This window comes from Dryas octopetala, chromosome 6 (genome assembly GCF_963921425.1).
Source record: "Dryas octopetala chromosome 6, drDryOcto1.1, whole genome shotgun sequence".
In the NCBI taxonomy this organism is placed as follows: domain Eukaryota; kingdom Viridiplantae; phylum Streptophyta; class Magnoliopsida; order Rosales; family Rosaceae; genus Dryas; species Dryas octopetala.
Genome location: NC_141371.1, coordinates 21,057,659 through 21,072,067, shown reverse-complemented (window position 1 = coordinate 21,072,067; position 14,409 = coordinate 21,057,659). Strand labels below are relative to the sequence as shown.

Below are 14,409 nucleotides of genomic sequence, written 5' to 3'. Positions count from 1 at the left end.
TGAATTATAGGATGGGTATAAGATTCTTTTTCTTCAATTTGGACAACAATAGGTGGGTGAAATGATAGTTAAGGGGGGTGAAAAAGAGTGTTTAGTAGGTGATGTTTGAGTTGGTAACTTAGTATATCAAAAGGTATTATAGGAATAAAGTGACAGGACTGCCACCGAATTCCACCCTAAAACCCGAAGTGATCATTTTAAACCCAAAATCTTATGTTTAATTTCTTTATTTTCAATTAACCTTAATCAAAATCAGGGAAATTTTATTGAAATTTCGACAGAGTCTCCCTTAAAATTTTGACTATTCGAACCTGTAAAACATGGAAATACACTTCTATTTAACATCAACCACGCTAACCACAACCAACAAGGATCTCAAACTCGTCCAACATGAAATTTATAAAAAACAGTCATCATTTGTCAGTAGGTTATCAGAGCCGCAACTAAAGGGATTCATTTTGTACAAATATTTACAAGAGGAACATTGTGTCCTCGGGATTGGGTACGGATTCCTCGACACCTTAGCTCGACCGCCACTATCTGGGGGAAAGTTAAAACAAAACAGAGAAAAAAGAAATCTCAGTGAGTGGATGTAATAAAGCATAAAACTATGTTCTTTTCTTAAAGCCTTTTTCGGATAAACTTGTATTCTCAAAATCCATATTCTATAGCTTGGAAACACAACCCCCAGTTTTATAACTTTTTCTCAAACCTTGAAAACTCACCCATAAGATGCAAATTAGCCAAAGCAAACCGTAGACTAAATCAGTTATTCTCCACGTTTTCAGGAGTGCGAATAGACCACAATTACTCAATATTTAACGAAATTTTTACATATTCAATATAATCTCTGCAATAATAATAGTGCACACTAACATAGATACTCACAGAGAAGCCGTCATATGAGCCCGAGTGATCTCAAGGTACTCGCAGAGCCAAAATAAACTATCATACTTATAATCTTTTTTTCTGTTGTAAACTCATATCTCAAAATACTCAATAAAATTCAAATAAATCAAAAAATACTTAAAGCTCCATAATAGTAAACTGACACTAAATCAAGTACCCACAGGGAAACCGTCATGCATGTGCATAGCCCTTACACTATCATACACATGCAGAGCCATATACTGCCACATACTGTCATACATGTGCAGAGCCTTTTTACTGTCATACACATGCAGAGTCAATACTGATATCAATGTCATACACTGCCAAGTAGTCTCTAGGCGAGTGCAGAGCCAATTTGTACCTGCTAAGGGGGTACTCACATGGCGGTTTGGAACCGCATTCCATTACTCATATATTAAATCCTCTCCTAAACCTTCCACAGATTTCCTAACCAAACTCAAATCCCAAAGCATGCTTAACCAACCCATGATTCTAAATCATTATAATTCATCAACTTTCAACCACACAATATTAATAGAAATATTTCATTGGGTCCATAAACATAAAGCAAAATTCTTCAATATAAATGAAATTTCTGTCCTTTCATATCATATGCTCTCCAATTGCAATAGAACTCAAATAATAACCAAATTGCTCAAATCCTTATTTAAAACACCTCTTTGTAATCCATGCATAAATAGAACTTTAAATTCAAGCCTTGGGAAAAATGTTTGGCTTTTCTCAAACAACCCTTAATATATATATATATATATAGTAGAAAATTAAATTATGAAATGCATAAAGACAAATCCACAAAGCAAAGGTCCAAGTCACAATAAGAATTTAGTTTTGATCCTCCGCCGAATCGTCTCAAGCCTTGGTCGTGTCGTCTATAAAATAAAGAAATAAAACATTGGACAAGGCTCGTCTCAACGGCAAATCAAAGACGTTCCGCTCAACTGTTTTATTTTTCAACGGTTAATTTCTTATTTGCCTTAAAGCCGCCCATACACTCAAATCCTTACCGGCTCAAATTCAACATCACCCACACTTTTTAATCCATCCATTTAATCCAATAATTATCTACAATATACCTCGGCTGAGGTATATCGTTTGGGAGTCGTTTGGGTACCGAAAGTGTTTGAATCAGGGTTTCGTCAACTCCGAACAATTTCAACTTATCCAAAATCAAAATCAACTCAATAAGGGTCTCAATTTCATGTTTAATAACTGAATTGACGGTTGGTTGGTCAGACCCACCGCCGTAGCTGCCCAAAGGGGCAGCCCCAAACACAAAACACCAAAATTCTCAAATTTCGTTAAACTTTTCAATTCTAATTAACAATTGGGGTTCCTAGTGGTGGGAATTGTCCAAAAACATCTCAAGAACACCTCCTACATGCCGAAATCAAAGCGAACCCAAAATGGGTTCCTAAACCCCAAAATCTAACTTTCTCAATTACTCAAATTAAACACAAAATTTCATATGGGTTTTGAAGCCCATGAGGAGAGGACAAAAACACACCAAAAATCGGAGTGATTGGAGGCCGGAGGGGGCATGAATCCGGCAAGGAAGGTGGTGGCTTCTTGTCCTTTGCGAAGTCAAGCTGTCCCGTGTGGAGGCCAAACGGCGAAAGGGAGAATACAAAGGTGTCGGCGCTGCTCTCGCCAGTGGTCTCAGGTCGCCTGGAGATGGGCCGGCGAAGGGGGGTTCGGTGGGACTTGGTCGCGCAGTTTCTGGGTTCTCGGGTGGGTGTGTGTGCGGGAGGAAAGAGTGTGCGAGAGAGGAGAGAGAAATGCTGGGATTTAATTCCCAGCTTTCTAAAAATGCCGATTATGTACCCACTTTTCAAATGTCCATAAATTTTTGTGCATAACTCGGATTTGCAATCCGTTTTCGCCTACGTGTTCGTGACTCGAAATCTATTTAACCATCCAAAAAGTTTAGGACAAAAATTTCTCTTTCAATTTTTCCCAATTAAACTCCAAAAATCACCGTAATTGACTTAAATAAATGTGAATAAATAAATAAAAGCTTAAATTTTCAAAACGATCTCGGGTCGGGTCATCACAATCTCCCACGTTAAGAATATTTCTTCCTCAAAATTCGTACCTGTGAATACTGAGTTCTCAAATTAACACAACTCATGGACAAAAATCAATGTGACTTTGCAACTATCAAATTCGCAATAGATAATTATAATTTCTTTCAAAGCTTTACATGTAACGTTCCAACTAAAATTCATGCATGAACTCAAATTCCTCACACTTTTTCCATAACGAAAATTTCTCAAGCTAGGTGATCATAAACTAATCCTTTTAGTTCCTCAAAAGAAATAGCCATGAAATAAAGTCTCAATTTAACTTCCAAAAGAATTTGTATTTAAATCCGCAAATGAGATTCTCTATCAAAATTGTTTCAGAGCATAATATTTATCAAGAGTTTAAATATAATCATTTCCAAATAAGCTCCATATCACAATCCAAGGAAACCAACATCCTATCCTCGGGTAAAACAAGACTACGTGAAATAATAGTGTGTGGGCCAGGGTCCATAAAGAAAAACATACGAGCATCCATACCCGAAAGATAAATAACATACCTATAATGACGTCTGGTGAAGCATGAGCATCTTGTTGGGTCATGGCAAAAAGTCTACCCTGGGCTCGGGGCTGTCTTGACTGACCTCTCTGGCCTCCACCTCACCAATATGACTGGACTGAGCACCACTACTAGATGCAGCACCTTCGTTCTGAATTGTTCTCTGTCCCTGACTCTGGGCTCCACCATCACCCTGCAGTAATGTTGGACACTCCCTCTTAACATGTCCAGGCTGTCCACAACGAAAACAACTAGTGTTACCCTTCAAACAAGGCCCACTATGGAATCTACCACAGCTACAGCATGGAGCACGTGAAGTTCCACGGGTACGGGTCTGATTACCCTGCTGTCTACCAGGGTATCCTGTGTCACAAGCTAAATTACCCACTGACTGATACCTGGAACCCTGACTATGTCCTAATCCTCTATTACCACCAGAATCATGTTTGAAACATCTAAATTCACCACCCCCAGAAGAGCCGTCGCTGAAACTGCCTCTCTTGGATGGTCCCTGACTAGGGCCACCCACACAGGTACTCTGATCATGGCGACGTTTCGCCTTACCTCGACTCCGGTCTGCTAGAGACCTCTCAACCCTCATGGCGGCCTCTCTTAAGGAAGTAAAAGTGGGGTGGATGGCTGCGGTAACTACTGTGCGAATTTCCTCTCTCAACCCATCCTCAAACCTCGAATATTTTTCCGCTTCATCTGCCACAAGTGCCGGGCAAAATAGGGAAAGCTTAGTAAACTTCCTCTCATAATCAGCAACTGTCATCGATCCCTGTCTCAAATTCTGAAACTCAGCCCTCTTCTCATCAATATAGACTTGAGGATAGTACTTCTCATAGAAGGCTCTCCTAAACCTGTCCCAAGTGATCTCGGCTGGAGTAAGTCCAATTTTCTCATAATCCCACCACTGATAGGCATCACCCTCAAGAAGAAAAATAGCCAAAATGACTTTTCGGTCATCTGGACATCCCATAACCTCAAAAATCCTCTCATGTCGTAATAACCACTCATTGGCTACGCTGAAATCAGTGGTGCCAGAAAAATCTGAGGCCCCAAGTCTACGGGCGCGCTGAATACTATAATCATTTTCAGAACCTCCGTGAGTATCCACAGTAGTTGTTACTGCTTCTGCTAGTCTATCTATCGACTGATCAAGACGTTGTGCAGTCTCATCTGCACCCTCAGCTACTCTTTGTTGATTCCTCCGCGATCGAACACGAACACGTCGAGGAGGCATGGTACCTATGAAAGCCATGAACTTATCAATAATATGAAAATCTGAAACCTATGGCTCTAATACCAAGTTGACAGGACCACCTCGGGATTTCACCCTGAAACTCTAAGTGATCTTATGAAACCCAAAACCTTCCGTTTAGTTTCTTTCTTTTCAATTAACCTTAATAAAAATTAGGGAAATCTGCCGAGAATCCAAGGGCGGTCTTGTCATATCGGGAGGTATGAAGAGTATTAAATATTTTTTTCAAATTTTATTGGTGGGTGTAAAAATAAGGTTGGTGGGGAAATAGGACAGGAGGATGAGAATATAAGCACTCTTAATTAAATTATGATTAAACTACGGGAAGCGCTATTGGCACTCCAAAAATGTCATCTTGCACTCTTCTATTTTTTTATTATTTTCATTTGATTTTATTAATTTAATTTCCGAATTACCCTCATTTAAACTTTTAACATTTTATTATTACTTAAGAAAAAATTATTTTGAATTTAATCTAGACTATTCAAAAAAAATTTAATGGTTAAGTGCCACCTCACTCTGCCATAAAACTTGTTGCCAACGAGACGGTTAAATCTTAATCATTAAATCTTTTGAACTATCTAAATTAAAGCTAAAAGTTGGGTGGCACAATCTTAATCGTTAAATCTTTTGAACTATCTAAATTAAATTCAAAATAATTCATTTTTTAAAAGTTTAATTAAGGAGTAACTTGGGAATTAAATTGACAAAATCAAATTAAAATAATAAAAAAATATAGGAGTGCATGATGACATTTTTGGAGTGCCAATAACTCCTCCCTAAGGCCTAAACTATTGTCGCTACTAATTAATCTAATTAGCAACCAAAATTGGGCCAATTGATTAACTTTTAATTATTTTCTCACACAAATAAATCTAATTAATTAGTGACCCATCTTGACCAACTTTTGTATCATGTCATTACTCATATGAGCCAAACCCAAAATGTCAAAGGCAATTTGTATTAACCTTATCCGTAGGCCTTTTAGATCTATATGTGACACTGTTAGATATATTCAAGGCAGTTAAAGCTAGTAGCCATATTGAGATAATCCAAGCCATTAACTAGCCTCACAATTTAAAAACAATAATATCATAACAAATTGTACATGCCTCAATTGCAAAAGCAATCTTGGAACTATAGAACCTTTCCGGAAGGAAGCCTTACGACGTTCGTCCCAATAGTCAACACTGAAACCTTAGCTTCAATATCAACTATGAGAAAAATTCTAATTTTGCTCAACCTTCTACTACTTACTAGATCCTGCATAGAATTACATATAGCACCATAGTCTATAACACAAGTAGAAGCTGAATCAATAGTTAATATTAACTCCATAATAAAAGTTGCCAACATACCTTTTGAATCTTTGTCCCTCTCCAGAGAAAGTGTATATTCTATGCAATTCCTCAACAAGTGATCATCCTTGCCACAATGGTAACAAACCGTCTTTGGCTCCAGCTTCTTATGGATCTTGGCATTGGGCTTCATGCTATTGTTTTGCTTGTTGTTGCCTTTCGGCTTGGACTTAGCCTTACAAGTAGAAGCCATCTCAACCACCTCGCTTGCTTTTCCTTTCTTAAAGGAATCCCCTGCTGTCCCTAACATGTTTACAAGTTCTGCCATAGAGACATTCAACTTGTTCTTGTTACAATTCACAAAGTGTGATAAAGATTCCATTGCGGACTCGTTTTCATATTCGGAAGTTGGTGCACAGCCCTGAGTTCCATATATACCATTAATAGGAATGTTGTTTGCAACAACAGGGGAGGATGGAGTAGGCAGATATTGAGAGCCACAAAGATAATTGCTGTTCATAGAATCCTGAGGAAATGCCTGGCCACTCTGCAAATGACGGCCTTTAGGAGGTACATTTAAGCTAGCTGGATTTAGTGACTCAGTAGACCTTGGTCTAAACTCTTCTCCAGCTGGATGAGGGAACTTTGGTGGATTTTGAGCATAATTGGTGTACTCAGAGATACTTGGCTTACCAATATCAGATACATTCGTAGGTGGGGGGGCTGAAGGAAATCTAGGGCCATCAGGTCTGGGAGGAATAGGCCTAAAACCATGACTATGAGAATTAGGAGGGAGCATATTGTAATGTGGAGGTTGCATGTGGAGGTTGTTGGGCCTCAAAGGAGGAGGATATTGGTTTTGCAGGGCTAGGAAATTATTTTCAATACTGGCTGAAGGGTTGAATTTTGTAAGGAAGCAATTGGGAGTGGACCTACTAGTGGAGACTAGTGTCCCAGTAGCAAGCTGCTGCTGGGATGGTTCACCACATGTAAGTGGGGGGCCTCCAGCTAAAAGGCTCGTCCAAAGCCATACACTCTTTGCTGCAGCAGTGAGTGGTGCGGAAGCTTGTGGTGGTTGTGCCAGAAGAATATTATATCTTCTCATGCGTAACTGGTGTAGAGCATAAGAGAAATCTCTGTCCCCAGAAATAAGCAGATAATTGGCAGGAGCAGGGTTATCTACTGCCCAGAACAGCATATCAACAAGAATCTTCTTGTCACTTGCATCTTTCACGCCTGTTTAAGTTTAAGACCACGAGCTTTCAATGAAGACTATGATGATGAGGATAGGAAAACATAATATAAAGGTCTTGAGAAGAGAAAGCAATCAGTGAGGGGATTCAAAAGAACAAAACATTCAATAATCACAACTGGTAAAAACAAGAATGAATATGAGACAACTAAGGAGGGAGGCTTTATATGTGAAATAAATCCAACGAAATATTATGAATAAACAATAAACTTATTCATACTTTCACGGTAGAATTATAATATTTTCATCTTATGATAAGAGTAATTTAATCATATAAACCCACAATAAATACATTCTCACAAATGAGAGTAGCAAACTTATGAAGGTTCATGGGTTTCAAATCACCCTAAATGGGTATCTCATTCTTATGTCAAAGAAAAAAACACATTCTTAAAATTATACATACCAAATACCAAATATGATAACAAAATCTCATACTCAGTCTCAATCCCAATTTCCACACCAAACAGACTCTCATGGATGTCTCCCACAGCTACTCGCAAGAATTTGTATGTGCCAACGCAACCCAAAAGAGGACACAGACTACAGTACATTGACGGTTCACCAAAAGAATGCAATGTGTCATATCCTAGAAATCGAAATCACTAGCCCCAAGGTTAAAAGAAAAGGGAATGGAAGAAATTTTTTAAAGCAGCTAGACATATATAATTATAAAAGGGGCTGGCATTAATAAAGGATGCCTTTGTGTGATAAACCACTTACTCGTGCTAGTTAATTCCTTTTTCTTTTTCCTTTTTTATACCCAGAAATCCCCCAAACCCGCTTCGCCAACCCGGGCTTGAAACTGCGGCCTCCTGCCCAAACCTACAATTTTCAGGAGGTAGGAAACTCTAGCAAATAGCTAGGTAGGTACCTTGAGGGGATTTGAGCCCCAGACCACACCCCACTAATTAACTAATCATCCTACTCCTTTTGACCCCGTTCCTAGATGATCCAGCAAATTCATTTCCAATGGTAATTAAATTAATAAATATATGGATATATAATCAGACTACCACCAGTAAATTAAAGTTACACACACTGAATTCCCTTAAATAATCGTCTAATTGTCTAAATATATCTGATTAAAAAAATTGCAAAATTAAACTTAGAATGAAGCTGATCAAATCACAATTCACAACAGTGGGTCATCAGTGTACCTGCAGGAACGTGGTTGATGGCAACGCCGGTGCTGGAGAGCGCGTTCTGGACAGAGGCGGGGATGCGAGTGATGTCGCCGTAGGCGGAGATAGAGAGGGGCCCACAGTAATTGATCTTGGCGAGGGCGGAGCTTATGTTCTGGGCGATGGCGTTGGCGTCGCAACCCTTGGGGACCTGACAGTTCTCTATGTCCCACCACACCGACGTCTTCGCAGCCACGTGCTGCGACTCCTCCATAGCCACCGTCGTGCTACTTCCTCTTTAAACCGTAGCGGGTTTTTTTTGTTTACTTGCTTTTTTCTAGGCTCTTTTGGGTCTCTACCCACTTTTACTTGCTTTTTTAAGGCTATAGGGGATGCGTCTTAGGGTGGTCTTGACTAATTAGGGGTGCGAATGAGTCGGTTTTACTGGCTAGTATCCGCCGACCGACCCATTATCGGCCAGCCGATAATTTTATCAACAACTGGCCCACCAAGTTGGGCAGATAATATCAACTAACTCATCAAAGTTAGTTCGGATATTGGTTTTGAAATTAATTAAATGTTGGTCTAATAATTTTAATCGATCCACCTATATATCAGTCATTATCGGCCTTATCGGCGACCGACTCACAACCAACCCACCTATTATGGGTTATTGCTCCTTTTTGTATAACTTGTTTTACTTGGAATTAAGAACAAATACTAAGTTATAGCTCGCAAGTATACACATCGCTCATGTTAGCATAGCGTATAAGTACGAGGTCGATTCCAAGAACAATAAATATATACACATCAAACCAATTCAACTTACCCAATAGAATTCACTAACACACATGGTAGGGGGTTTGTAGGTTATGAAACTTACGCACTCCACATACACACACAATTGCAATGCCAAGAATTCATAATTCATAATACACAACCAATTGATGGAAATACAACCAAGCAAATCAAGATAATGCATAATTATAATAAAGTTTACCAGCCGAAGGCCTTTTCGGGGACACTCTTAACTGTTGTTCTTCTTATGCATAAACTAGGAGCTTCTTAGACCTCCACTAGTTAGTTAACTTGCATATTCCCTAAGCGTACCTAAGGCAACTGTTATCCATGCAAGAGTTGTTACGTTTTGTGAAAACAGTAAACACATGGAGCATAAACTCACCTTAATATAACCTATGAGCATCCAATTATCCTTTTTCTCATGAGTACGTTCTTAGGATACTCATTTGTTCCCAATTGAAATTATTATCCTTTCGAGCTTATTTAATTTCACAACATAATCTAGATGTAATTACCCTAAGGTAGCTAGTCAAAGGGTGCAAACAAATAGAATCAATTTTACTAGAGATCAAGAATTGACTACATACATCAAATTAAATCACATGTGTCACCATTGCATAACTCACAATTAAAGTTTCATCATCTAACTTAGAAAGGCAATAAAAACTCAAAATGTAGAAAATAAAATAAAAGATCTAACTTCCATTATAATCATTGAATATACAATGAAAGCAAGAACAAACTAATTAACTAAAGAGAACGAAGAAAATCAAAAGAAAAAGACAAGGGAAAGAAAACAAAGAAAAACCCATGCGCCAACTTCTCTCTCTCTCTCTCACTCTCTCTAACTTTCAGAAAATAAAACAATTTAAAGAAAAAGGGTCTAGGGTTTATGAAAGAGTGAGGGTCTTATATAGTAGTGAGGAAGTGGAGAGGTTTTGTTGATTTTCCAATGTGAGACAAGTGCATTCCTTGCACATCAAGACTTAGAATTTTCAGCCAAAAATGGGCCTTGGGCTTATTTGGGCGTAACTTCTTTTTATGTTGGCGGAACTACTACCTCCATTAAAACGGCCATATCTTGAGTTAGACAACTCGAAATCAAAATTCGTAAAATTCCCTGCGAAGCTAACATCTGTATCTTTCCAACCATATATGGCATGCTACCTGGTTCACTCTGGAGAGTTACAGAATTGCTGTCGAAATTTGCTGTTCAATTTCCCAGGGTTTTGACTTCCTTTTCAGCTAGGATTCGTTGTGATCTTTGACTGAATCTTCCAAATATCTTCCTTCCAAATTAGGATTTCAGCATAGGGAAAGTCTTATAAGGCAAGGAATAGGCGCATGGGCTTAGTCTTTAGGCTCCTTGAATGTCGACTTGGGCCCCCTCCTTGTGGGCTAGGGTTAGGCGCATGGCCTTGGTCCTCTTGAGCTAGGGTTATACGCATGGCCCAAACAGATGTAGAAGGTTCTAGAAACTTTGACCTTGACTTTGACCAACATCTCCTAGTCCACCTAAGATTCCTTGTAAACTTGGATTTCAATTTCCATCTTGCTCCTCATGACTACCAACATGAATAGGACTACTTCTCCTACTAGGGTTAGGTTTCCTAGTCCAACCAGGATTTCTTGCTTCAATTGGGATTTCTCAAATATGAACTCGAACAATGATGATTTCTTCTCCTCCAAGACTTGATCTTTTCTTGTGTAACTAGGAATCCTCCTTTGACTAAGATTTCAGCTTTTCTAGTTTGACTATGATTTCTCTTATTTTCCTAGTGTGACTAGGAAATGTCTTAAAATGGCTCTTTTAGTTTCTTTTTTCATCATTGCTTCATTTTACCTACAAAACACTAAAACAAACTATCAAGACACAAAATGTCGAGTTCTTGCACTCTAGGTTAGAGAGTTAGTATCATAAAATAACATAAATTGAGCACTCAACATGGGTCGGTGGTTGGTTGTCAAAATTATCTGCTAAAACTTACAAGGACCGTATGATGTATTCCATGATAAACACATTTTGAGGAAAACTTTTTCACCTAATCAAAAAGTCCTCTTGTATAATTCTTGTTTGCATCTTTTTCCTGGTAAATTGAAGTCTCGTTAGACTGGTCCTTTCCTTGTTCGCACTATTTTTCCTCATGGGGCAGTTGAAATTGAAAATCCTAAAAATGGTGATGTTTTTAAAGTCAATGGTCAAAGATTGAAACCATTTCTTGAGTTCCAAAATTATGAGGTGGAGGAAGTCTTACTTTGTGATCCCATTTATCATGATTGATGTTCTTTGTTTAGTTCCTTAATTTAGGATTTTTTCTTTTCTTTTCTTTTCTTTTGCTTTTCTTTCTTGTTATGTGTATATTCTCTACATATCTTTGGAAATTATCATTCATTATTTGTTGAGCTTCATTGTTGGTAATTTCAAAGAAATGAGAGTATCCTTTTTCAGGTAATTTCTTTTCACCATCTTCTTTCTTATTTTTTTGTCATTGTCATGTTTTTCCTTTCCAATCATTGAGGACAATGTATCTAGTCATTAGAGATTAATAGTCTCAATTAGTATCTTATAGTCATTAGAGATTAGCAGTTTCAATTAGTATCTTACGAGCAATTAGTAATCTAGTCATCAGAGATTAATAGTCTCAATTAGTATCTTATAGTCATTAGAGATTAGCAGTTTCAATTAGTATCTTACACTTAAGCGAGCTCATGCTAGAGCAATTTTAGGATGGGTGACCCACTAGGAAATGCTCAACTCCTAGACTTGGGCATCTATCACAATAGTTGCATCAACATTCGATCATACATATTAATCCTCGACATCATTCTTTCTGAAGGTTGATATTAGGTGGTTTATCTGCCTAATTAACCTGATTAGAAACACGATCAGTGATGAGACCCAATTTTTGATTAACTGACCACAATAGAAAGTATTCTACTCTTGCACCTAGCGATCAATCAAACAAGCAATAATCTGTAGCTACAGATTGACACTCGAAAACAAAATATAAATTTTACAACCAACATAAATCAAACACACACAAGGATTAAGTGACAACCTATGCACTCAAAGGATCCATCAGTGTAGGCATCCCAGTGCTATCAACAACTAAAGTGGTGTGTGAGCAGATTTTCAAACTTTCATTTAGCATTCAAAATGTTTAGTTAACATGCTAAAGTGGAGTGTGATAGAATTTCCAGATTAATAATAAACAACACAATGGAAATAAACAAGGCACAAGATTGTGATAGAATTTCCAGATTAATAATAAGCAACACAATGGAAATAAACAAGGCACAAGATTGTTCACCCAGAAAAACCACTAATGGTTAAAAAACTGGGGGTCTTTTTCAGCTGACCAAGCAATCCACTATCAAGGGTTTCAATACAAGCAATCACACAACAAGTTCAATCACTCTAGTCCTAATATTAAGTGGCAGCTTCTTACCATTGTGCATCCTTGTGCAAACACCTTGAAGCTAGCAATCAGTCATTTATGCCATTGGCAGCTCCTCCATGAGCTCTTCAACGCACGACACCGATCGCAACCAAGCAAGTGGATTCCAATGATAATGCTATGAAATGCAAGTATGAATTCTTTAAAAATCAGCCCCCTCAAGTTACAAAACTTAGAGAAGTTGATGGAGAATCCAAACTCTAAAATCTATATGAGTGTTTGATGAAGATAAAAAACACTAAAGACCTACTCAGATTTTAGAAACAAAAACCCAGATTTTAGAAAACAATTTTCATAAGAAAAATGATTTTTCCCTACTGGTATAACAAAAACACAGTCTCTCTAAAAATGTCCAAGGTGTAAATTCAGAAAATGAAAGAGGTGAAGAGAAGTATGTGTCGTACCCTGTATTTTATCAAAATCATTCTCATCAAATTTAGACACTTGGAAGCTCCTCAGTCGTTGAGCAAGAGGACAAAACTAACAAAAAGGAATATTCAAGAATATTGCCAAGAAGAGATAAGAATGATAATGTGTCTTAGAATTAAGAAATAGGTAAGAAGTAATTTCAGCCAAACAAAATACACAGCCACCTGTACATGTGAGATGTGGAGTGGGAGGGATGATGAATAGTATACGGGTGCTGTGTGTGTGCGCATGAAAACAAGTTGAAGGCTAAAAAGCTAACAGCACATGTCCTTTAAAAAATGAATTAATGAAAGTCCAGTTCATGTGCCGTGCATATGCTTGTTTAAAAGCATGAAATGAGCTTTAAAAGAAATGAGCTTTAAAAGCCAATTCACGAAATGGCCTTTGAAGTATCAACAGTTATTAAAGTGATGAAAATGCATGTGCAGTGCTCGTGTGAAGAAAACTGTCCTTATGATCAGTGAGTGGCTAGTCAAACAGACACAAAACTGATTTCATGAAATGCATTATACCTTAGAGCCTTTTGCATTGCAACTTCAATCTTGATTTCTTCATCCCAAGTGTTCTTAACCTTAATTCTAGCATAGAGCTTGTGAGTGAATAATTCAAAATAATTACATTGATTTTGGTAAGGAAAAACCAATTCAAAATCCTAAAAACTAACACTTTCCTTTTGGTCTCCCAAAGTACTTGTTTGTGTGTGACCCTATAAGTTCTATTTCGATTTAGCAGTATGATCACAATTAATTTAGAACTCTTTCAATTAATTGTTCTTTGGACTCTACAAACCATGTTGACACCTAGGTACAGTTTAAGGCCCCCAAAGCAAATAGAGTTAGCCTCATAGCCTATTGAGTTATGATTACAATACAGTATGGTTATTCTCTCATCTATATCCCAATTACATTCTAGGGTATGGAACTCATGTCAAACCCCATATCAGCATATAATTAATATGTGTGATCTGATGCTCTGGCCAGAGACTTTTGAGTCTTCATTTTTAGGGAGATCTTCTTTTTATGAAAGGTGAGAGATTACTTACTGCACACTCACATGTCTTCATATGTGTCTCAATGCACCCAACCTATATATGTTGTTAGAATATGATCATATAAACGCAACGAAATTTAAATTTTATATAATCATGCTTCAGATTGAGATATGATACAATAATACAATGATTTACAAGAAATGAATTCATACCTTGTTCTCTTGTTTGGAAGCCTACTAAGGTGCGAATCCACAAGCTCTATGCTAGTTGGTCTTTCTAGTCACACACATGTATAACCTC

At 37.7% G+C, this 14,409-nt stretch overlaps 1 protein-coding gene across 1 annotated transcript; it reads right to left on the bottom strand.

Annotated features, from left to right (window-relative positions):
* Positions 1 to 330: 330 nt before the first annotated feature.
* LOC147283210 (uncharacterized) lies at positions 331 to 8,761 on the bottom strand. The gene is made up of 4 exons (XM_086246950.1): positions 8,467 to 8,761; positions 6,115 to 7,290; positions 3,494 to 4,743; positions 331 to 540 (listed from the first exon to the last, which is right to left on the bottom strand). The coding sequence occupies exons 1-3, from the start codon at positions 8,702 to 8,704 to the stop codon at positions 3,533 to 3,535; spliced, it is 2,625 nt and encodes an 874-aa protein (XP_086103076.1). The 5' UTR covers positions 8,705 to 8,761; the 3' UTR covers positions 331 to 540; positions 3,494 to 3,532.
* Positions 8,762 to 14,409: the final 5,648 nt, after the last annotated feature.